General features: G+C 35.7%; 1 protein-coding gene across 1 annotated transcript in view; it reads left to right on the top strand.

The window, feature by feature from the left end:
* The window catches only part of DGKB (diacylglycerol kinase beta), a 358,914-nt gene that overhangs the window by 31,993 nt on the left and 300,676 nt on the right, over positions 1 to 26,245 (top strand). Inside the window, exon 2 of the mRNA XM_082754883.1 lies at positions 788 to 1,040. Within this exon, the coding sequence (XP_082611009.1) occupies positions 971 to 1,040 (70 nt within the window). The 5' untranslated portion in view covers positions 788 to 970. The remainder of the gene's footprint in view (positions 1 to 787; positions 1,041 to 26,245) is intronic.

Below are 26,245 nucleotides of genomic sequence, written 5' to 3'. Positions count from 1 at the left end.
TGTCTCTTTCTGCTGATTAAAGAGAGAGCCCTAGCTGACAACCTTAGATGAGATACCTGACTTCCAGATGGATAAAATTAGATGAAAGGTATCCTACCTGTTGTGCAAGGAGTGGTGTTGGTAATGTATTTCGTTCGTAAGGTCTGCTTACAGAGGTAAAAACAATGTAGAACTTGAATGAGATGGTACCCAAAGTTTGATATTTTTGTCTGAACCAATTTGCAACAATGCAAATTATATTTGATTTTTTAATAGTGTCTTCAGCAATGTTGTGACATATTCTTAAAATCAACCCCCTACTATTTTGCTAGAACAGTTAATATTTAAATAGCTCTCATGAATATCTCACAAAATTGCTAAATACAATTAATTTCATTTTCACATGGGGAGACTGAAGCTTTGGAACATTTTTGACAAGGCCACACTATGCAACAACATAATTGGATACAAACCTTGTTATCTGAGTCTCATTTAAAATTATAGGGGAATAATGTTACCGATAAATAGTATCTGCAGTGGATATTACTGAAAAAACATCCCCACACAAATTATCCAGATACAATTTGATCATAAGCAATGGATAAGATAATAATTCATGATCAATGCTGCACATAAGCAATTGGAAATATGAAAATAAAATTTATTATAAAACTAGTTATAGACATTATAAAACTAATTATATACAAATTTTGAGCAAAACTAGGTATGACAAAATACTTATCAGTTACAGCTATTCTAGTAGTAGAACTGGTATTTAGACTTCTAATGTTTGACCTTATTTTAACAGTGCTGTATCTCACCGCTGGACCAACGAATTGGGAACAGCTCATAGCATCAGAAACTTTATACTAATGCCACCTATCAAGTCTTCAAGCACTGTGAACTGAAACTACAGATCTTTATGGAGCTTGTATCAACTTGGTCAAAAGGAATGCTTTTCTGATATTTAACGAGTACCATTTCTGCCATTATGACGAGCCAGGAGAAGTGGGTTAACCTTAGTCCTGGAGAATTCTCTCAGCTTCAGAAATACGCAGAATGTAAGTACTTTCTAAAATATGTCATTTTGCCTCTACTTAAAAATTAAGGATATTTGTAACTGTAGAATAGAATATTAAACTGGAGTCATTAGATAGTTAACATGTTACAGTATTATTGTATTATTAATATTATTCACTGTTAAATAAGTGGTTAAATTATCATTCACGTCTACGGCTTTTTTTTCATCCAGAAAATCTCTTCTTCAGGGGAAAAGAAAAAGCAAACAAAGAAAACCAGTCAGTGACACAGTAACTTTTTTCTTCTTTACTGAACAGTTATTATTCAGTGCGATACCACTTAGCCTGATTATGACTGTGTATTTGGAGAGTGTATTTCTACAACTTTGCCTTCTTAAATTCATCATTACAATTTGTAGGCAACTAGAGTGAGGTTTAAGAGGAAAGCTTTTTCACTCTTGGAGGAAAGGTGATCCTCCCCCTCTACTCTGCCCTGGTCAGGCCTCACCTGGAGTACTGTGTCCTGTTCTGGGCTCCCCAGTACAAAAAAGACAGGGATCTCCTGGAAAGACTCCAGTGGAGGGCCACAAAGATGATACAGGGCCTGGAGCATCTTCCTTATGAAGAAAGGCTGAGAGACCTGGGTCTGTTCAGCCTGGAGAAGAGAAGACTGAGAGGGGATCTCCTCAGTGTATATAAATATCTGAGGGGTGGGGGACAGAAGGATGTAGCCAACCTCTTCTCAGTGGTTTGTGGGGATAGGACAAGGGGCAATGGCTGCAAGTTAGAGCACAGGAAGTTCCACTCTGACATGCGAAATAACTTCTTCATGGTGAGGGTGATGGAGCATTGGAACAGGCTGCCTAGGGATGTTGTGGAGTCTCCTTCTCTGGAGATATTCAAGGCCTGTCTGGACGCCTACCTGGGCAGCCTGCTCTGAGGAACCTGCTTTGGCAGGGGGGTTGGACCCGATGATCTTTCGAGGTCCCTTCCAACCCCTACAGTTCTGTGATTCTGTGAAACATGGAAATTCCAGTAGAAACAAATCTAGCTGTTCAATATGAAGATGTTTCTAATATTGTAGTAAATTTGAAGTTGGTTATCTCCCATACAAGACCGGGAAATAAAAATCTGCCTAAGCTGAAGATACAGCTCTTTAGTTATTATTAAGGCAAAAATTCCATTAATTTTCCTGAATAAATAACTCAGAATTGCATGCTTATGGGACTAGATACTAAACACGAGAAGTCAGATTTAGGTGGCAGTTTGTAAAGCCTGATAGGAACTGAACTAAAGTTCAAGAATGTTTCAGAAGTTTTCCTGTATCATAAATAAGATCAAGTCTCTTAATTTATGAATGCTGTTGATTTATTACTAAAGGAAACATTTCATTACAAAGTATAAAGCATGTAAAGTAAATGAAGACCACTGATTTCTTTTTTGTGCCTATGACACCACAGCATCTAATTAATTGTTCATCAGTGTAGTAACTTAATAAAATAATAATAAAATGATTGTTAGATTTAACTTTTTTTCACATTCCAGTGGAATTTACTATTGGGATTCATAATACATTATGATACCAAGTTGAAGTATGAATTTGAAGTATGAAGTATTTATATAATGCAATTTCATTCAACAACAACAACAAATAGGTAGAAATATTTACATGATGCTTTCTGGAACAGGAGTATATGAATCTCACTGTTTTCTACTATTGTATTGCTGTAAAGTTTAAAGTATTCTATTTATTAACAAATCATGTTTCTTCCCCATGCCACCATCCTGTCTCAAAGTGTAAGTTTTAGGGATGAAGGAAACTTACTCGACATATTGTTTTAAATATTAGTGATATTACCAAAGAAGGAGCTATTTCATTTCTCCTTTAATAGTTATAAAGTTTAATAATTTAAAGACATTGCTACCTCTTCAGTACTTAATCAGTTAGAATCTCTTCCTTAGGTATCTGGTATGAGTCTGAGAAATGAATGTTCAAACTTTTCTAATACTTCTTTTATTTGTATGTAGCGTACAGAAATATTAAACAAAGGGAGACAAGATGAAAATATAAAGAGCTTAAAAAGAACACATACAAAATTTATATTGATGTTGCATTGGCTTCAGAAAGCATTGTAACAAAAAATTGTATGTTTGATGTTGATATGAAGAAACTTGCTTCTTTTAAAATGCATCATAAAATGGATAGTAAACATAATATAGCAGTTTTAATGAAAATATTTCCTTCTGTAAACATTTGCTTTTTCCTGTGAAAAGGTTTTAAATGTGTTTTTTTGTTTTGTTTTTCTTTCTCCAGTACTAGATGTGTAAGATCTCTAATACAGAGAGATATAACAGTTACAGTGTTGTTATTTTTTATTTATTCGTTTATTTTTCCCTATACATTCTTATAATTTAAACCTTCAGTGCAGCATTTGCCAAAGTATTTGTCATCTTCATTACTCTTCGTTACTGGGCAGGGCTGTTAACATGTTTCTTTTCCTTTCACTTTCCTTTCCTCCTCCAACACTTCTTGCACACATCATAATTCAGAGTCTTTGCTTTGATTGCTGTTGATATCAGAATAATGTGTTTGGTAAAATTGTTTGGATTTGTTTGTGTATATATAAAAGAAAGACATGATGTCCTTAAACTGTGCTCTTTCTCGTTTCCTCTGGTTGTCTGGAACAGAAGGATGTTTGTTGTATGAAAATGTGAGGCCTCTATAACTATTTTTGTAAAAATAGTTAAATTTCAGAGGCAATAAGAAAAAAAATGTTAATAGTATATAATAATATATAATGGTTGATACATAATTCCAGGGGAATATAAACCAGATATGGGCCATATTTTGAACCTGTGATCTGTCTAATTTAATTTTGCTAAATGACTGAATAACAGTATCTTTAAATGTGTGTTTAAGACTTTAAAACACAATTTTGTTTATTAAAAAATAATTGGATCCAACATTTTCAAATTTGTTATTTATCTAACATGCAGAGATATGAAATATTGTGTTAGTAAATGCCTTTACTCACTACTGTATAGTAATTATGTGGAGCTTTATGAAGTTTGAATATATAATTGCTTTGAAATTCCATTGTCCTTGTTGAACGTGACAAAATAGTGAAGTAAAAATCCTAGCAGAATTTGGCTGGCTAGAGTTGCCAGTGAATCTCCTTTCATGATATAATCCCGTAGGTCACAGTGCCTTGGTACACTTCTGTATCAACAATGTCATTTGACCATCGTGCTTCTTTGTGTTTGTACTTCCAGTCATAAAAGATTAAACAAAATTTTGCAGGAATCAATGGCAATTCACATTTTAGTGTGAAGTTTAGTAGTTTCATGATTTATTTAAGTTTAAAAGGAATGAGAAGACTTGATGAAATTCCTGGTTTATGAAATAAGATACCCTGTAGTTCCTGAGGAGCCTTGGAGACTCTTGCTGGAAGGAGCGATGATAACACTGGTAAAGTAACACTGTAGGAAGGTTAAACTTTCTGGAATATGCATGCCAAAAAAAAAAAAAAAAAAAAAGTGTCATGATCCTGCAGCCTTGCCTTATGCTGGAGAGTGGTTTTGTTTGTGTTTTTTTGAAGGTCTCTGGAATACAGTAGGGAAGGTATAGCAAAGTGACTCATTTTCCACTCTCCTGCTGTTACTTGGGATTTTTATTTGCTCTGCCATTCATTCAGTTTGATATGTAGGCCTTACTTCCTAAATCTTACCTGAATTGTAACGTGATATTCGCTTTAGAAATTTTTAACACATGAACTTTCTTAAATTTACAAAATATAATATTCATATTCCCTATTTAAGTTTGAATCACGCCTAAAGTGAATAATGGAATAAAGACTGTAGTTTCTCAAAAACGTCATGAGACTGAAAGAAAGCAGTACAGGGAATTCACTCAGTAAGACCTCCAAAAAGTGTTTTTTCTGATATCTATATTAGTGCACACATATTTTGGTGTGCAAATCAAAAGTAATAACACGGATTAGTAGACTAAATTAAAAGAAACCATAACGAGATTCTTAAGCAAACCGCTAGAGAGCATAGACTAACCTGAGCTCGCTGGATGTAATTCAGAATTCACACTTAACAGTTCTTTATTGTATTGTAATGCTCAAATACTAAATGTTGGCAGCAGGAGGGTGCTTCACAGCATTTACTATAGCTGATACAAAACAGATAACAGATACCTTCAATGGGTGAGTCCAAAGAACATGAATGCTCAAGTGCCTTTATTTATTTTATTTTTATAAAGCCTGAGTAAATTTAAGAACACTAACTCCACTCCTGAAAATAAATGAGTATGTGTTCTGCATTTTATGTACCTGTCCACCCAGAAAGTAGTCTTCCTAAAATAGTTTTACCTGTGTTTTGCATATTAGCTTAGCTGTCAGGAGGAAAAACAAACAAAAAAACACCTTCACAGTTTCTTCCTCACACCAAATCCCTTCAGCCTAAGCTGGCTACAAAGTGAGATAGTCCTTTGCTTCTCTGGCACCCCCAGCTGCTGCTCTCTACACAAGCACACATCACATTTGTGGTCTAATAGTTGTTTTTATGAAGATGACTGCTGGAGCAATACTTTGCTGGAAGCACATTTATGCATACGACATTTTCTGAGAATAACAAAGGAATAGGCCCATCTGGGTTTTAAAGGAGAAATCAAGTGCCGCTTCTTCAGACCTTCTGACCTGTAACAGAATTTAGGAGGAAACTAAATGTGTTGCTTCCCTTGTGCATCAACTAACTTCAGTCATGTAAAGAATTTTCAAACTATATTGAGATACAGGCTGCACAAACAATAGGCTTAAAGGACTTCTAGAGTTATGTTATATGTGAAAAACTGCAACTGGATTCAGTATGGATCAAGCTGTCCTGGCCTTAAGAGGTCTTTCAGCCTCAACTCCCATTTTGGTTGCCAAAAAAGATATATGGATCTCTTGCTAAAAGCACCTGTTAAACTCCTCACTTGGATCCTAATAGTTGAATAGAGATATTTTTCACTTTCTGACTGAAAGACACTTTGTTCCAGTTCAATATAGTCCAACGATCTTGTGTGTTTCATTATATTCTTGCAAACATAGTTAAATAAACAAGGCCTTCACTTAGCTCTGTGTCCAGATACTCTCCTTGCTATCTCATGAAGAAGTTCCTACCACATCTTGTCTGTCTGTCCTCTTCATCACATATAAAGCTGAGAATCATGTTATCAATATATGTTTTTTACCTAGTAAACAAAAACTCTGAATTTAAAATTCCTTTCTGGAATACATACCAGCTTTTTCCAGTATCCATAAATGTAGTTGAACAGCAAAGAGTATGGGTTCTACAATACTTGTTCTTAATCACAGAATATTTCTCTCCAGTAAATACTTGGAACTTAGTAGTATGTAAATATCTTCCAGTAAGTTAATATCTTTACAAAATACTGTAATTCAATGTAGTTAGAAATAAGTAATATAAATATAATATCTCATTGAAGGATAGTCTTTCCACAGTCCAAAGATTATCTATAATTTCATTTTACAGAATTAATTTTGAGCTCAAGTTGAGTCAACTTTATACTTGCAGTTTAAAACCTTCCTTCATCTGCTCACCAAATAAGAATCTGGGGCTTCAAAAGAATTTTTGGAACAGTTTAAGTATTACTTTAGAATGAAGAAAAGATTATTTCTAGAATTCAAAGAGCATATTAATTAATACTTGCCTCTTTGCAGCTAATTTGCATGTGTGCGGATTTATTTATTTATTTGGGGAGAATAATTATTTCCAATGACAGTTCCTCTGTGTCCTCCTTTCTGGTCAAATTTAAAATTTTATCTTTTTATGAAGAGAGAACAGTAGGAATGTTTTGCATTAGATTTTTGCTTGGCTTTAAAATACCTGTGAAGAGTAAGTGAGAAAAAGAACTGAGATGATGGGGGTGCTCCTTATGCAGTAATAATTGTAATAATAGCCATGTAGTCTATGCCAAATGGAGAGAAATATGTATGCTAAGATAAATTCCTTTTTTCTTTCATTTTTTTCTTCTTTTTTTCTCCTTTAGATTTCATGATCAGGCCTTTCTGTGAGAAAGAAAGTGAAAAGGTGCAGGGTATTTTTGCATGAAAATGTCACTTAAAATGCATAGGGTGCATTAGCTGGGTTAGCTACTAGTAGCTGGGTTAGATACTTAATACAGTGCTTTTGAGGCAGAGGTTGCTTCTTCTAAAATACATGTAATATTTCTAATACCAGCCTGAATTGTAGGGACATTAAAGAGAAGCCATAAAGGTAATCCATTTGCTTACCTGTGATTATTGCCTGTAGAGTAAGGTTGATCAGTTTGGACGGTTTTGTATTGTGTCCTTCTTTTTCTTTTTTTTTTTTATTCTTTTTTTTTATTTTATTCTTTTTTTTTTTTAATTTTATTTTGTCTTTCTTTTTTTTTTTTTTTTTTTCTTTTTCCTTTTCTTTTTTCTTTTTTCTGTGTCATTAGTAAAAAGGATTTTATTAAATGGATGTTTATGACTGTTATAGTCCAAATCATATGTTAATAGAAGTTCAGAGGATTCTGCTCCATAAGCGAATGAGAAATTATTGAAGGGACAAGAAACAGTTAAAGCAAGACTGTTTCATGATTCAGATAGGTTTTAAAAGAAAGAAGAAAGGTCTGCCCTTCCCTTAGTAGGGGGAGAGAGGCAAAGGAAAAGGCCTCTGAGCTCTGGCAGCATGTGTACTCTGGGGAAATAGCTTTGTGTTGTCCTTTTGAATTTGTCAACAAAATGTGCCCTGAGGAACAAGCCTGAAAAGACGTTTTGCAAAATATTTGGCAGTGATTTTTTCCCAGGCTGGTGGAGGAGAACTTGGGCAAACTGTCACAGCCTGAAGATAGAAATAGATGTTGGAGTGCTACTGAAATGGCTGTGAGAACAGGAAGAGCATCAGAAGAGCTGCAGCATCTTTTGATGTAACATCAATAGCTACTGAAAGAGCTAGACACTGTAATAATTTTATAGGGGAAAAGGAGGAAGAGCTAGTGAAAAAGATCTCTGAAGAGAAACAGGAAAGCCAACAGAAGTTTTGGTCCAGAATTAAGTTGCCAGAGACTCTTGTTTAGGTTTGATTCTCTGTCCCTCACAGATGGAAAAGATTTTATTTTACAGTGGGTATAAATGATAACCTTTGGGGAACTTTATACATGTGGCAGCTGGCCAGCAGTAGCCCCAAAAGCTATGAGCAATTACCCAGTCCCTCAGAGGAATCCAGGCTTCTAATGCCATATTGCCTTTTACTAATTATAATGAGAGATCGGGCCTCATCAAAGAATACAGATTGCTAAAAGCAACTATTTTTGGCTGTTTGGGAAGGGGAGAGAGAAAATCGCTAGTGAGTACTGAAAAGTTTTAGACTAAGTATTGGATTTTAGGAGTTTCTGCCGCTGTAACAATGAAGGAAATTAAATTCTTGTGAAGTTTTCTGAGAGACTGTCAGATGTCATCATGCACTTCATGGAGAAAGATAGTTAACCTAGTGAGAGATTCCCTCTTTGCAGGCAAGGCTTAGTGATGATGGAATAGTGTGGAGTGGCCAGTTGTTGACAGAGAACTAGGATTCAGATCCCAAGAGTAAGTAACTGGGAACTAAAAATCTGCCTCTGAGAAATCAGTGTCCTACTCAAGGGTTTGGTGGGGCACTTGGTTTAGTTTAGAGAGCTGAGCGTTACTGATATAACACTAGTTTTCTCTTAAGCTCAGTGAATTTAAATTCAGGGTGTAAATTACTTTGTTGTATTAAGTCAGAGAAAACAGAGCAGAAATATCTTATAGATGTAGGTTTGTATTGGGTTTACGTGGCAAGGTTTTGGTAGCTGAGGGCTGCAGGGGTGGCATCTGTGAGAAGAATCCAGAAGCTGGCCCATGTTACATCATAAGGGCCAGTTTCAGGGGTCTCCAAGGGGACCTGCTACTGCCCAGAGCCAAGCCAATAAGCAGGGTTGTTTGCCCCTCTGTGAGAGCAGATTTAAGAAAGGAAAGAAAACAAACAAACAAACAAACAAAAAAAAACTGCTGTGCAACTGCAGCTGGGAGAGTGAGGAATGAGAAACAGCCTTGCAGCCCCCAAGGTCATTGCAGAAGAAGGAGAGCAGGAGGTGTTTCAGGCTGGGAGCAGAAGTTCCCCTGAGGCTTGTGGAGGGGACCCTGGTGGAGCAGGCTGTCCCCCTGCAGCCCATGGGTCTCACATGGAGCAGATCTCCATGCTGCAGCCCGTGGAGGAGCCCCCGATGGAGCAGGCCCTGGGTCGGAGCTGCAACCTGTGGAGAGGAGCCCACGCAGGAGCGGGGGGCCTGGGGAGATCTACCACCCGTGGGGGATCCATGCTGGAGCAGTTTTCTCCTGGGGGATGAACCTCATGGTATGGAGCCATGTGGGAGCAGTTCTTGAGCAGCTGCTGCCTGTGGGCAGCCCCTGCAGGCTTAGTTCATGAAGGACAACATCCCATGGGAGGGACCCCACGTGGAGCAGGGGCAGAGAGTGACCGTGAGGGAGCAGCGGAGATGAAGTGTCAGGGACTGACCACAGCCTCCATCCCCATACCCCTGTGAAAGATAAAGTTTTGTTGTTTTTTTTTTTGTTATGGTTTCTCATTGCTCTAATGTTATTTATTACCTATTCCTAACAAGCTAATCTCCCTATGCTGAGTTTGTTTTGCCTGCAATGATAATTGGTGAGTGATCTCCCTGTCCTTTTCTTAACCCTTGAGCCCCTTGTATCTTCTCCTTTTCTCCTCCTTCTGAGGAGGGGGAGTGAGAGAGTCATTGTGGTGGAGCTTAGCTGCCCAGCTGGGTAAAACCACCACAAGGTTCTAGTCAGATTTGTTCCTTAAAATAACTGAACAAGCTGAACTCCGTCCAAAGGAAGGTGGATATATATAGTCTGTGCTAATGAGGGTACTAGACTTTGACACGTTACACTGAAATCCGGGGTAGACAAGTTATGAAGGTGTGAGTTATTTTTCCACCTATCCAGTCATAGCTGGGATTTTGTCTCTGAAGGTTATTTTGTAGATTAAGTCATTGAGGGCACTGGAACACTGGGCACCAATGTCAGTAGCAGAAGTATTAATGGATCTCTTTCTCTCACGAGGAATTCTGTTAGGTCTTGAAGAGAATATAACGTAAGCGTGATAAGCCAAACATTTCTGAAGGAAAAAGCCAAGAAAGGTACAATAGTATAGTATAATTTGGCTCTCTGAAACAGGCTTCCTGATGACCTAAAATGTTTAAAGTTCCATGATCTATTCCTATCTGTGACTGGCAGATGTATTTAAGCCCAGACGGAAATCAGGTGGTTTTGTAGTTTATAGGTTAAACTGTCATACTGACTTCATCCACAACTGTGAGTAAGGAGGAACCTCTTCATGGCAGTCATGTGGGTATATGAATGATAGGTGACATGCAGAACTTGGTTCCTCCTTCCATGTCCATGTTGAAGAAGGTCATCCAATTTTTTTGAAGTGTAATAGTCCATTTAGAGAACAGGACAACACAGAAGAATGCCAACCTCTATATACTTTGACTAAAGAATTTGCCAGATTGTTCAGGAGTTACTTTATTTCATGACAAAGGCAAATGCATTTGAGATCTCTCAGACCCTCTCAGGGTACTAGATACTCTGATTTAAAACAATCTTATAGGAAATGATGGTTTTCCTATAACTTCATTTGAATTTTGTACAGTAATTGCATACAGTCATGTTGAGTGACTTGCTACAGCATTATTTTCATGCCTTAACTAATTTCAGGGATCATCTCCTCTTTGGAGTGCAAGAACCTTTGTGTGTCAGTTGCATAGAGACATACATGTACTTTAAGAGGGCAAAACCAGTAAATTTATATGCATTTGTGGCTATTAGATGGCAGAACTGGAATATACTCTGTTTGTAAGATCCCCCTTTTCCTCTGCAGAGCAGAAATAAGTTTTTAATTTCTTTTCCCTCTGCAAAACAGAAATATCTGTCTTGTTCAAGAGTTCTGATGTAAAGGGATTATAGCCAGCAAAATGCATGGCTACTGCTGCTGCATGCTGTTGAATGGAGACTGCTAGCAAGAAATCATAAATCACAGAGAATGAGTCCATTCAGTAAAAGCAGACAAGGCTATAGGCCTTTAGAGTAAATTTATAATTCAAATTTGTTTAAAGATGTTGACAAATTGGTCCACAGTAGGATCAGCTCAATGAAGCACCAGCTGGTTTTAGCTTCCATTCCTGTCCTAAAGACTTCTTTCTGATTCCCAAATGATTGAATGACAAGGTCAAAATTAAGATGGCTCAGAAACTTTGAACTTTCACTTAGAGATAATAAAATTTTAAGGAGAAAATGGTCTCAGGTGTGCTAATGCTAGCACACTTTATTTGTCCATTTTAGGAAAGCTAGTGAAAGTGTCAAAGTTGTGTACCTATCTAGTTCCTATATGGAAGAAATGTTAAACGATTGCAGATAAATATCACCAGTCATTAAGGTCTGGTGTTGCAGCATCAGCTTTCACTGGCTTTGAACACATATTCCGATTATTAAAAATTTGACATATGGTCTTAAAGTCGCTGAATGTGTTTTCATACACTATCACATGTATTAACATTGATTGTAACTGTTATTTTTCCTGCATTTCTACATATCTTCCATATTTCTTTATCATTATTGTTTGGTTGTTTCTGTGGTCATTTGCATGAAACCAGAATGAAGCTTTCTTTTCTGAGTTTGTCTGATCCTTTTGCTTATTCCCTAATACAAAGGTTTGGGGAATAATTCAGTTGGTTGCTGTGGAAATGATCCTGATGTCACAGAGAGAACTATAGTTCACCAAGCTCTGAAGAAACAAAGTGAAGGAATAGTGAACTAATTCTGGGGTCACGTGGCTGAATCTCAGCTCTCAGTAAAAGCATATATTTTTAGTCTTTGTGTTTCTATAGAAAAGCTTAAAAATGGTAATCCAAATGATGACAAGCCATGACTCATCAGGCAGACTGAAAAAATAGCTCTGAGAGAGGGACAGTCCCTCTTTGCTTTTATGGGATTCAGACTCAAAAAAACAGTAGATTCTAGGGGGTCACCTCAGACTAGCAAAGTATTGTATGCCCGCAGACAGGAGGGGAAAGCAGCTCACCCACTGCAAAAGCATACTTTATTGTTAGGATTATTGCTTATGCTTTTCTACCTCTCCTAGATTTTTGAAGAAAGCAGCCTTCCTTGTTGCTCCTGAGAACAGGAGAAAGGAGGTTTCTAATGATGGTTCAAATTAGTAGACAGAATCCGCTGTGTAATGAATAAATAAATAAATGGGTTTGGGGCTGTCTGATGGTATCATAAGACCTCTTTCCTTGTATCATTTATTGGGGGTGAAGAGCACTGGACTGCATTTCTCTCAGTTGTTTTCTACTAATTAAAAGAAGCAAAATTGGTTTTTAAATGTGCATGTAATTATGTATGTCTCGTTTTTTTTCAAGCACTTAAAAAGATGTTGCTTTTTATGTGTGGCCTTGGAAGATTTTTATTGGGTGTTATGGAGTGTCACTGCAAAGTTTTTATGGCTACATTGCAAAATATACTGGCTTTTTGAGAACATTATTGAATGCTAAATTTGTTTTTAGAACCATCACATTTTGTGGGGTTTATTATTTATTATTTTATCAAAACAAGTATGGAATACCAAGGAAAGAGCTTGTCATTAAATTCCAGTACAGCATTTTCTTGCATAGTTTCTGAAAATACAGGTTTTTGATTTTATTTTCAAAATTAAAGGTTACAAGCAACTTGTCCTTTGAAGGCACTTCAACTAATTGTAACAGTAATGATAATTATTGATAATGAATTTGTTTCAAAGAATGTCTTTGCTAGAATTAATTAACTGGTTTAGTAATAGATTAGAAGTTTTCATGCATGAAGGCATACTGAATAGCTTTAAAGTGCTTTGTTAACAATTTTATTTATTTTAACAGATGGTTATTTCTGCTTTTAATACCTTATTTATGCTTGAGAAAGGGAACCGAATCTAGCATCTCTGTGTCAGAATCGATTACTTAAAGACCCTGACAGTCATTAATAACATAACTGCTTTCTAAGAAAGCATATACTGTATTCAGTAGATAGGCTCTTATACAATGGAGGTTGAAATGAATGGATGGAAACGTAGCAAAAATTTTAGACAGTTATGGGAGGAGGATGGGAGCACTCAGTTTATATGCTAAATACATGTCTGAGGACTTTATTGAAGAGAGGTCCTTCAGTACTGGATAGGCTTTAAGAGTTTGAGAAATTATTGAAATGATACTAGAGATGCTGAAAAAATGTTGAAGAGATGCAAAGAAAAAAAGAAGTCAACAGCAGGAAAATTGAAAGATTGGAGTAGCCCAAAGCACTGAATTACACCAATCTGATTCATAAGTACATTACTGTAGTTTCAGATTAAGGTTACAAATGGTACCTGTACCATTTTAGCCACATGAACTTAGGAGATTCAGAATTCCTGGGATGAAGATGGGGAAAATCTTGAAGGGGAGAAATTTATTGAAAGAGATGAAAATACAAGCCATGGGAAAATAAAAACAAACAAAACAAATGGCATCAAATCAAGTTTCAGTATACCAAATGCTAGACCAAAATCCATAGATCTGTGCTACAGCACTGAGCATTGATTGATACAACAAAGAAACTGACTGATTGATGCAGTCAAAGAAACACAGAAAACTGATAATCAGAATGAGATGATTAGGCCAAAATCAAAATGGGCTGTTAAAATGTCAGAACAGCAGAGAGGAGCCAGAACAAACTCTGTACCCAAAGGATGATTTTGGAAATTCTTTTTGATGTTTTTGTGTGGTCATACAAATGATAAATATATTTTTATGAAAAACAAATAGTGAGATTGAGAGTAATGACTACATAGAGCAAGAGGAAAAGCATTCAGATAGAGAACCCTGGTGGCTAGCCACATCTTACTGTGTAGCAATGATTTAAAATACTCTAACATAACTTTATTTTCTGGAGAGGGCCTACAGAAGTTTTTCTATAAATTCCTAATGTTAACGTCTGTGAAAACGTGAACCAGTACTATTATTTTTAATTCTAAAACTTGACTACTTATTGAGCTAATATTGGCTCATATAAATCCAAATAGGTTCACAAACTGGAATTTGATATAAGCCACTTGAATTCCCTTTGGAGGTGCTTTTATTCTAGAGTAAATCAGAAATGATTATTCATTCAGTACAATTTTAGTAGATGAGATGTTAGTTAATTAGGAATTTACTAATAGTTAAAGGGATAATGGCCTATTTCATATTTCTTTTTGTTTTCATGATAGAACCACATTTTTATGTTTTGCTTCAGTCACAGTGATTCTTGTCACATGGCTATTCAAGTCTAAGCTCATTATTCACAGTTTTTCTAGCATGTGATACCTCCAAAGACTATCATGATATCTCCAAACAGTATATAACACTACCATATGTTTTTATTGTTGCTTTAAGAGGATTCTGGGAGTTTAGTGCCTCCATAGAAAGAATGACAAGTATAATTATGTTGTCCCAAATGGTACAAAAGCGTATTCTGAAGTATTTCCCCGCAAAAGTATGTGTTTAATTTAAAGCACACACTGATTGTTTTCTGGATTAGGTTTCAATAAGTTAGTGCCAGAATAGCACTTGCTTCTAATAGCACTGTAGAGATGTAATGACTGACTATATAGGAGGACTGCTGAGCTACTGTTCAAATTCTAAACTCAAGGCCTGCTCTACCCTTAAGACAAATACTTTGCAGCTCTATCTGCACAATAGAGCTTAATCTGTACATAGTACAGTTATATTGTACAGTTACATACAATTATCTAATCTCATATTTTCAAAAATAGACTGAACAAGTTTAAATTTCTTGCTTTTCCTCCCAATAATAGCTGTAAGAAACAGAGTTTCTCGTTTTTCTTCTTTTCCCTTCCTGTCTTGTTGTGTAGCCACAAAACATGTGTAACATCTTTGGCTAACAATAAATAAATAAATAATCCAATAATCTCTACAGTTTAGCATTCTGTCCCTGGGAGACATACAAGGTTTTGTAAGGAAGGAAAAACAGATATTTTTCCTATTTCTCCCACCTATTCAATTATTACATGAACCAATAATTGTTGTTGTTTTAAAAACAAAACAAGCAAAAAAGATGGAAGAAATGGGGAAGAATTTTCATCTCGTTCACAAAAACAGAAAAAAAAAATCCTGTATCACAGTAGATTTTCGTTACTTTTGTTATGTATTTTTTTCTTAATCAGTTATTGGTGTACATAGTTGTGCAGTACATCAGTCTTGTCTTAGTCTTTCCTGAAACAACACTTCACCAGGAGGGATTCCCACTTTTACTGATCTTTTACTGTCAATAATTGTCTTCCATATAATTATGAAAATTTGATTTTCTTTGCGTGCATAATCTAGAGCTAGATTACTATTTTTATTTATTTTTATCCACTCCAGATAGTTTTAGATAAGGGTCTAGGTAGCTTATGGTGCATAGGCAGTGATGGTTGAAACTTTGTAAAAGAGGGTACTTCTAGACCATGTCATAACCATCAGTAGATAACTTTGGAGCTCCCTGTCAGAATTAGCTGAGACTTTGCAAACTACTTTATTTATTTTTACTTTTTAGTTGGCATCCAATTGCTTTATATATATATATATAAATATTATACAATATATTATATATATATAAATATTATACAATAATGCTATTGGACTTCTAATAGTCGTTTTAAGGGAGTGTAGGAGCGTAGAACGTTCTGCTCCATCTCTATTTGCAGGTCTGGAAATTCAAATAGCATCTTACAACTTTCTAAGCATCTGATTTTTTGAGCTTTGGAAAAAAAAAAAAAAAAAAAGAGAGAGAGGAAATTAATCTTGAATCCTCCAAACTCAAAAATTAAATTTTGTTTTAACAAATTTAATTAGTACAGGGTGTGCATCACTGTTCTCCATGAAATTAATTCATTATCAGTATTTCTTCTGAAAAGACCATTCCATTTCACTTCGTCAAACTGTTCTCTGTGATCACAGTCAAAGAACATTGTAAGTTTTAAAATGACGTGAAACTTTTGCCTTAAAAAAATGATGCAGATCAAGTAGAAATATGGAGAGAATGAACAAGGAGACAGATAAGGTCTGATTTTCACCAGTTGCTTGTTTCTTAATTAAAAATTGTGAGTCTGTAGCCTATAGAATGGCCATCCGGAATAAAAGACAGGAGGTACAGGTGAAAACAACAGTGGTAAATAAGAAGATTGCAGAAATTTGGATAAAATAGAATGAAAATTATGACAGGGGAAAGGTTAGTAAGAGGCAATGCAACATGCATGAAATGATCAAGGTTTTTATTTGAGTGTTGGAATAAAGATGGAAGCTTCAGAACCAGGGCAAAGGAGGTGAGAATAAAAAAGCATACAGTCTTGGAATGGAGGAAATTTTTTCCTCTGTTCTCAGAAAAATAATAATTAATACCTTTATTATAAACATGTATGTTTTTCTTTATTCGGTTATGCACTGAACCACATGCAAGCTTTTAAACAACTTAAATTATAGCTATTCCTTTTAAAATTGGACAAAAGTCAGTTCTTGATCTTTGTGTGAAGTGCTCAATGCCTTCACAGGACACAGAGCAGGCTGAATGGGAAGCCTTCATACCGATTTTCCAGCTTTTACATGGTTAGAATTAACTCCATATGATGCATGTTGTTGTATTTGTGATTGAAGTTTCCAGGGAATTACTTGAATTCTGATAACAAGAAAATAGCATATTTTCAGTATGCAGAGCGAGTCTAGCCCTGGCAGCCATGTTGCTTTGTGGAGCTCTGAAGTTTCTGCTGCCTGCAATCTGTCCTTCTCCTCATTCTCACTCACAGCAGCAGCTATCCTCATCACAAATACCTTTCAACAGATGTCCCCATTTCCACCCATTCTTATCCCCTTCTTCTTTTCCTCCTTGTCATCTTCTTGCAGCAGTGCATGTTCAGTCCCTGCACAAGCGGCTCTCCACTTCTGCTTAAGGCCTTCGTTATGACCCAGATTGGCAATGGGATGAATTCCCACAGATGAAGCTGAGAACCTGTGTGGTACCAAAAAAACGTGTGCACACGTGTCATAGACCCTGACTTGGATCAGTTTACAGGAATAAGAGGCTGTGATGCTTGGTCATTTCCCAGAGAAAAAGCGTGCTTGTGCTGTACTTTGCAGTGTAGTCTAAGGGATCCTAAACTAGAAACCAATGGTAAACTGGCACACAGCACAGCTGGAGTCTATTTTCAGTTTATTTCAGGAGCTCTAGAATTCCTCTGGTGCCTGATTCATGCTAATCAGCGTATCTTTACATAATAGTACCAGTTGTGGGCATACAGAACAGCAAATTCTTTTGGTGAAACAAAACACTGTGATGTTCCTTTTGAAAAGAAACATTCTGATGTTCCATTTGAAATATTTCATTTGTATATTTACAGAAGTAGATATGTGAATATTAAAAAAAAAATCTGATTGTCAAGGTAGAATATGAATATTAGGTTTATTGGGATATGTTGTATACTGCAGCATTAGGGGTGTTTTCTTTTTTAACAAGGAGATTTCTACTATATTTTATCAGATTGTTTTGATAGGACAACAGCAAATAGTTCACACAAATTAAATGATTTTACTTATATTTAAATGTTATATTGCAGAGGGATTTCTGTATTGTCTTAGGGTTTGATTTGGGGGATTTGTTTTCTGAAAGTAGCTTCAAAAAATCCCGACCTTTACCTCACTGTCTGAAATAAGTTACCTTCCTGTCTAGCCATGTTATTTATATTCATATCTTTTTTTTTATTATTATTCAGATTTTGTTAGAAGATGCAGAAAAGAGGTATAAATCATAGATTCTTCATTTTAGTGTGACTTACGCATTCCCTGGTTTGCTATCTGTGAGTGACACCAGGCTTGAGATACTCTGACAAGGATATGGCATATTTCTTAATGATGCAGAGGATTGTGCGTCACTACTTTCAGGCAACTGGGTCTTTATTACATGACTTATCTTGAAGCCATGATCTCAGACATATTGAAAGCTAGTAAGTCATTTACTCTCTGTCATTTTCTTAATGCACAGTCTGGGATTAGCTCTATTTTACTAAGCACACATAATGTTAGAAAAGCATTAGAACAGAAAAAAGAAGTTATTGATTTGTGAGAAAGTTCAGCAAAAATGCTATGTACTTCTTTTATGTGCTTAATCAGAGACCCCATCTGAATTTAAAATTTACCTTTTTATTTACCTTTTTTTTTTTCTTTTTTTTCTTGCAAGAGAATGAACAGAAATGATATGGTGCTGTGGCTAGAGAAGAAATTGGAGCAACCCAGCTTGAATCATCCTAAATGATCAAAAAATGGCATATCCTATATTTGCTGTTTATTTTATTTCTGGGGAAGCAAGTTCTTTTCCAAATTGTATTCAATATTTTATATTTGCCATTGGTTTTATATTTGTGTATATAGTGTTATTTAAAATGTGACAGGGTGTAATGGTACCATAGCTTAAGAAAAACCTCTACAGCTAATCCCCAGAGATGTTACATTTTGTCTCAAGGAAAGATAAATTTTATCAATATACCATGTCTCGTATCTTTTCATAAGATGCTGTCTACTGTGTATAGCACTTACTGCATGCCTGGCAGGATCCATTACTTCCAATGCCTTTTTTTTTTTTTTTTTTCCTCTTCTTCCCTCACAGGAATAGTTCTGTTCTTTACAACAGAAATATTCAAATGTATTATTTTCAAATTCTGAAATGAAATACAACACAGGAGTCCATCTTGAAAAGAGGAAAAGTCTAAAAAGTCTCCTTTGTCATCCCTTGACAAAGCTCTTAAGTAGCAATGAAGGACGTAAAGTCTATATATTTTTTTCTTTTCTTTGCTCTGTCTCTGATGTTGGTCTCTCCACCAATGTTCCTTTTCCTCAATTTTTCCTGAACCGAGGCATGATGTTCCTAAAAAACGTAGTCACCACAAGCAGCTGAGTCAAAAAGTTCCATTTACTTGGAAAGTTACTCTGCTGCCTCTTGACTAGTCTGTTCCTTAAGTTTCTAGTTTTCAAGAATGTTCAGCTGCAAATTAATGATGAATACGAAAACTTGGGAAAAGTTTAGGTTCTTCTTTGCAACTATAATTTCCTGTTTCTGAATGCTCTAGTACAAACTTCCAATGCTTTTTCCTCATGCAGAGAGCATTTGAAGGAAGATCTTTATTCTGGAAAGGGAATCATCATTTATGATCATCATCAAAAAGTTAAGAATCCTGGAAACTTTAAATATGATCTTATCATTTTCCTAGATTCTTTAAGGTCATTATAACTGATACAGTGCTGCTGAGAGCTTTTTACATTAGTTACACTTTTTTTTTTTTTTTTTTCCATCTTGTGAGGGAGAAAAAAGGTGGAAGAAGGAAAGATGATCTGTTCTTTTCTTAAAACTGACTTTCCTCTTCTGTTTCGTCTTGCTGTTTTGAAGTCTGATCTGCCTTTTCCTATCTTTATCTCTTCCCCATCTTTTTTTGGTCTTCTGTTGTTCCTTTTATCCTTTTGGGAGACTAACTCTTCCTTCTTTCCTTCTCGTCTTTTTCTCTTTCTTCTGTTCTGTTAGATCACTTTTGTTGAAATTATCTTGGTCTTAGATGTTCTGGACAGTATCATTGTTAATATTCTGAAATGAACGATAAAAAAATAAATAAATAGACCCATCCTCTGTGAGTATACTGTGGTAAAAGTAAATGGATTAGGAAAGGATATAAATTTGAATGCTGGGACCAGGGAGAGTTCTTAGTTCATTACAGTTAGTTTGACTTTTGTCTATGGCAACATTAAGTTGATGAATGTCAGTGTCGTATTACTGGCTTATGTTACATATTAAGTGCTCTGTATGTTTTACAGAATTAACAAGGTCAGGAAACTTAATGTTTTTATAATCCCTATTTTTTTTCAGGACGTGTGTTCATAAAACGCTTGTATAAACTTACATTAAGTTTATGTTAATCTTACATTAAATAGACATTTATCCTTTCATCTAAATATACATTGGATTTATCTTTGGGTTATATCTTTGCAATGTGAAGCATAGCTGACAAAAAAAAAAAAAAGATATTTAAGATACTTTAGCAAATTGCTTTGTTCATCTCCTTCCTATTTTTTTCTTTAAACTGTGGTATTATAAATTGGAAAGGTAAGTGAGTATTGCTCCAAAGGCTACTGTTTGTTGGCATGAATTACTTAAGCATAGGAACAATGGAAAGACCTTACCAAAGCTATAGAAATATGCAGAAATTTGAAAACTGATTTTGATAAGGAAATGTTAAATGCTGTTCTGACCAGAATGACAGATTAATGGCAAGATTCACTTTATAAGAACGAGCAATTTTATCTGTATCATACATATAGTATTGTCCATAGCAAGTGCTCACCTGTAATGGGCTTTTACATTAAATAAATCAATGAAGTATATACGTATTAATATCTCTCTATATAGTATGCCATTTTATAATAGACCTGTGATAGGGTTGCTTGTCTGTATGGAAGGGAAGAATATTAAAACTTTTATAAGTATGCTCACATTGCAGTCAAATTGTCTCACATAGCTTTAAAGCAACTGGTTTAATTTAGCTACCTTTGATACCTTAAGGATAAGGCTTAGTTTTTCTCCTTTTGAAGTTAAGTTCTTCAGTTCTTTAAGAAAAGAGTTAAAACCCATGCTTTTATGAGTCACACTTACTGAAATTAAAATATATATTTCAGGGAGAGCTTAAAGCAATAGAGACCTCCAGCAATAGACTATGAGCTGTGATAAGCATGTGCCTCAATGGCTACAGTCTCTGTTTGAAAAAATATATATATATAACTGCTTGGTGGCCAGGTATGCATGTGTCTTCTGAACAAAGAGCTTGGTCTCTCTTCCTTCTTTCTCTTACAGTAAATATGAATTTAGTTATACATACTGATCTATTTTTAGCAAAAAAAAACAATTTAACCTTTTTGGTTTCTTTAAGTAGCTCAGTACAATCTCTTACTTGTCGATTTTAGTTCTCTTTAGAATGTGTAGATGGATATCAGAAATTTCTTTCTTGAACATGCTGAGTTGTTCACTAGCTTTTCATTTTTTTTTTCTTTATTTCATGTAGCAGCACAATTGTTTTATGTTAACAAATTCAGGATTAATCTCAAGTTTTATGTTAGAAGTGCTCATGCTACATAGATATTCAGAGTTCATACAGCTTCGTTTTATTCTTCATTCAGTTAAGCTGTGTGCATTTGTAGTACAAATTACATTTTTCCCAGCTCATTTGATATTTTTATGTTTTGATTAGTTGGTTGGTTTGGTTTGGTTTTGGTTTTGTGTTGTTTTTTTCAGGACTTCATCATATAGCTTTTTTTCTGTACGCTCAGTGACCTCTGAACACTCTGAACTTTTTTTTACTAAGTTCAGGTCACTTGGCTTGCAGCCTTTTCACAAGATACCTCAGTAATTGCACCTTTGTTCATTCACTGTAGTGTGTGTTTTCAAAAGTCCTTCATCAGTGTTTTAGGGAAGAAGGTCTGTATTACCTCTTGCTCTTTCTAGAGACAGTGCCCTTTTTAAATAGGACTATCTTCACTATGACTGTAATTTGCTGAAAACAATTCATTTTATATTATCCCAAACTAAAATATAGTTATTTTTTCATTGACAAGGAGGTAAATTTATAGGGCTGTACAGATGAATTTTAAAACACTGATACTTGTGCAGGGCTACATCTGTCACAGGAAAACAAAAACAGCAACAAAAACACAACAGAGCCAGCATGTATCTTGGGGATACTGGAGAAAACGAAGCTAGTAGTGGGAAAGATGCAAAATGACAAACTGATAGGATAAAAAAAAATGGAAAAACAATTACAGGATAACTTTAAACATACTTCTGAGGGACTAGAAAAAGATGACTGAAGATTTATTTATTCTTTTTTGTTTATTGTATTAGCAAAACAGGGAAGTCCAGAAAGTGAGATTGTACAGTTAAGGAGATAATTTCTTAGGATGATTAAAGAGCTCTGTAAACTTTCTTGAAGATACTACTTATCTAAATAATTGTATTACAAGACCTTGTCAGGTCTTGTAATTTTCAGTATGAAAATGTTGTCCTCTCTGGAGTGGTACTGAGGACTGTTTGCTGTTGTTGTTTGTTGTTGTTTTGTTTTTAACATTAAAATGAAATTGGGTAAATTCAGAAATAGTCCTTGATAGTAGGATTTAAGACTGCCTTTATCAATGGACTACATTATAAGCTTTGTTCTTGCTTGTTGTCTCCTTGGCACAAAAAAAATAGTGTCCTGGATTGCCCAGTAGGCTAACTTAAACAGAATGGGCTAACAATTCCTATTTGAATCTTGATAATCACTTGATAATCACTGAAAAGGTGGAGAATTATATCATTAAATATCCCTAATCCCCTTCAACTAAGGCAGATCTAAAACTCAGGTCTAATGTATATGTAGTGAAAGGGAAAGGATTTGAGATGCATCAAGATACATCAATCAACAGAATACAGCTCTCTAGTAGCATAAACTCATTGTATGAGTTTTTCTTCATGTCCATGTACCTCCTCTTGTACCCCCTTTCTCAATTATTGTCTATTACGATCAATATTGTCCCTGAAGGCTCTTAAGAAAAAGATATAAACTAGTTAGGAAAAAGATATGTAATATTAACAAAAAGACGACTTGGTCTGACAACTTTGGAAAAAAAAAAAAAAAAAAAACTGAATGGAACACAATGCAGACTTCGATGGAAATAAATTTTTAAATTTTGAACTCCACAGCTAGAAGATTTATGGATGTAGTACTTGAAACATATTTGTTTCTCAGAGCTTGAACATAAAACAGACATCCCAGAACAGGTTTGTAATGGCAATTATAAGATAAATGAGCATATATTAACTTTAGTTATTATATGAAGGTAAAATATAAAAACTGAGTTGCTTTACTGTAGTAATGGAAATAAGAAAACTCCCATTCTTCCTCATGTATAACTAAGACAAACTTATAGCCTTATATCTGACCTTTATTTTATTTTCAAGACTTTGTGCATTAGGACATTACAAGAGTAAGATCCTAGAAGTTAGTTCTTGGCTGGAATCAAGATTTTCAGATTTTACTGCACAGTCTGTAGCCTTTTTTATTTGAGTTTTAGCTTTTGTTTATTATTATTTAGCAGTACACTTTTTTGTAGCCTTCTAAGGTAGCTGCATGTGTAAACATCTCAGTAGAAACAATCTTGGCATCAGTTCATGCCTTTGTAATTAAGCAGCAGTTGGGAGGCTGTGACTTCTAAGCCGTTGTCTACCTAGCAACTCAGTCCTGTGGACAGCATAGCTCAGATTCTCTTATTTATTTATTTATTTATTTTGTTCCCAATGACTAACATTAAACTTCTTATGATTTTTCACTCTTCTTTTGGCTAATGAGTCCAGGCAAATTTGCTTATGTGTTTTGGAAGTAACATGTTAGGGCAGATAATAAATGTAGATCAAAGCAACCAATGGGAACATTTCAAGTATGATTTTATGTTAAAATATGATGTATCCAATGGAATCCATTTAAAAACACTTCAGCAGCACCTGAACTCTACATCTTGTTTGCATTAGCTCTACTTTTTGCCCCCATTGCAATCATGTAAGTTCTTAGTAATTGGGCAAATGAGATAATATGGATATCAGGGAGCAAAATGGAATTCAAGAGGAGGCAATATCTACCTCTTCCATAACATTTAGACAGGGAGACAGTAAAGGGGAATTAAGGAACTAACAGTGGAGCACTGATTATGTATATTTAAACAAAGAAAAAAAAAAAAAAACAAAAAAAACAGTGAATTGCCTTTCTTAATGATTTAAATATATATATTTAAAAAGGAAAAGATGTGGTAGAGAAGATCATAGATTTGATGCTTTCGTCATCCAGTTTGTCCTTACTATTTCAATGCCTGCAATGTTAACAGCTTAGGCAATCCAGTGTTATAACTGAACTTAGAAGTAAATGTCTGCCTGTGAATTCGTTTATATTGTCTTAAAAAAAAAATAATATATAGAAGAACATCACTGGTTGTGAATGGTCTGACCTCATTATTGTGGAAAAAGCTCATTTTCACTGAGCTGTGTGGACTGACTGGAAGGAAAAAGGTCACAAATAGTAGTCTGTAGACTTAACAACAATGGTAGTATATTTCAGAGAAATTCATAGAATGGGTGTATTAAAAATATCCCTTTCTTTTTGTGACTTCTGCCAGTTACCAATTTTCTTGGCTGATCATAGGGACTTCAAATGACACGGAAATCTCCCTACCAGTTGGACACATTAAATACTTTTCCATGTTGCATAAATATATTTGTTTCCAAGGTTTAAAAACAAACAAAATCACACACACAAAACAAACTTGAAAAAAAAGAATAAATTATTGTCATACCTGCCATTGATATTATCTAGCATGATGACAAAAACATCTCAAAGTGTATTGCATCTAACTACTATGTATGCTTCTCCCTATATTTCCTCTGTCTTTTGCATTTTGCACATGACAGCAAACAAAAATGATTTTGGAAAAACGAGTAGCTTAAACATCTTATGAAAAGACGGCATATGCTTAATCTAAATCTAAAATGTTTAGATTACTATGTTGCAAACGAGATGATTTATAGAACCAAATACACTTTGGTATCTTGCACCACTAAGAGTGACAGAGTATTTTTAGTAAAATTTCCAACTAATAATTAGCTACATGGGCCTGAAACATATTTTTCAATTTTACAAGCCCCATAAAACTGAAATAACTCTGCAGGATGAGGGCCAAAGCCTACATTTCACTAAGTTTATGTTTGAATGTTTGTCACACTACTACTCTTAAAGACCATCACTTCGTATTGTTCATTAATGGGTGAAAAGATCCAGAGAAATGTGTACTTGTGTTGTTAGTTCTTTTAGTTTTATGGTCTAGATATGTACTTGACTTTAAAACCTCTGCTTCTAAGAAAAACAGTAATAGACAATTGTGACTACAGGAGCTACAGCTCTCATTTTTAAATAACATTTCATTGCAGTATTAAATACGTCTTAAAATGGAAGATCACAGAATCACAGAATTGTCTAGGTTGGAAGAGACCTCAAGATCATCAAGTCCAACCTCTGACCTAACACTAACAAGTCCTCCACTAAACCATATCGCTAAGTTCAACATCTAAACGTCTTTTAAAGACCTCCAGGGATGGTGACTCCACCACTTCCCTGGGCAGCCCATTCTAATGCCTCACAACCCTCTCAGTAAAGAAGTTCTTCCTAATATCCAGCCTAAAACACCCCTAGCGCAACTTTAGCCTGTTCCCCCTCATCCTGTCACCAGGCACATGGGACAATAGACCAACCCCCACCTCACTACAGCCTCCTTTAATGTACTTATAAAGAGCAATAAGGTCACCGCTGAGCCTCCTTTTCTCCAGGCTGAACAAACCCAGCTCCCTCAGCCGCTCCTTGTAGGACTTGTTCTCCAGACCTCTCACCAGCTTTGTTGCCCTTCTCTGGACTCTTTCGAGCACCTCGATGTCCTTCTTGTAGCGAGAGACCCAAAACTGAACACAGTACTCGAGGTGCGGCCTCACCAGAGCCGAGTACAGGGGGACGATCACCTCCCTAGCCCTGCTGGCCACACTGTTTCTTATGCAAGCCAGGATGCCGTTGGCCTTTTTGGCCACCTGAGCACGCTGCTGGCTCATATTCACCTGTCTATCCACCATCACTCCCAGGTCCTTCTCTGCCTGGCAGTTCTCCAACCACTCATCTCCCAGCCTGTAGCTCTGCTTGGGGTTATTGTGCCCCAGGTGCAGGACCTGGCACTTGGCCTTGTTGAACTTCGTACAGTTGACCTCAGCCTATTGGTCCAGCCTATCCAGATCCTCCTGCAGAGCCTTCCTACCCTCGAGCAGATTGACACACACACCTAACTTGGTGTCATCTGCGAACTTACTGAGGGTGCACTTGATCCCCTCATCTAGATCATCGATAAAGATATTAAAGAGGACCAGCCCCAGTACCAAGCCCTGGGGGACTCCACTACTGATCGGCCTCCAGCTGGATTTTACTCCATTCACCACAACTCTTTGGGCCCAGCTATCCAGCCAGTTTTTAATCCA

Source organism: Aythya marila (genome assembly GCF_965140915.1).
Source record: "Aythya marila genome assembly, chromosome: 2".
NCBI classification, from domain to species: domain Eukaryota; kingdom Metazoa; phylum Chordata; class Aves; order Anseriformes; family Anatidae; genus Aythya; species Aythya marila.
This window is presented reverse-complemented; position numbering and strand designations above follow the sequence as displayed.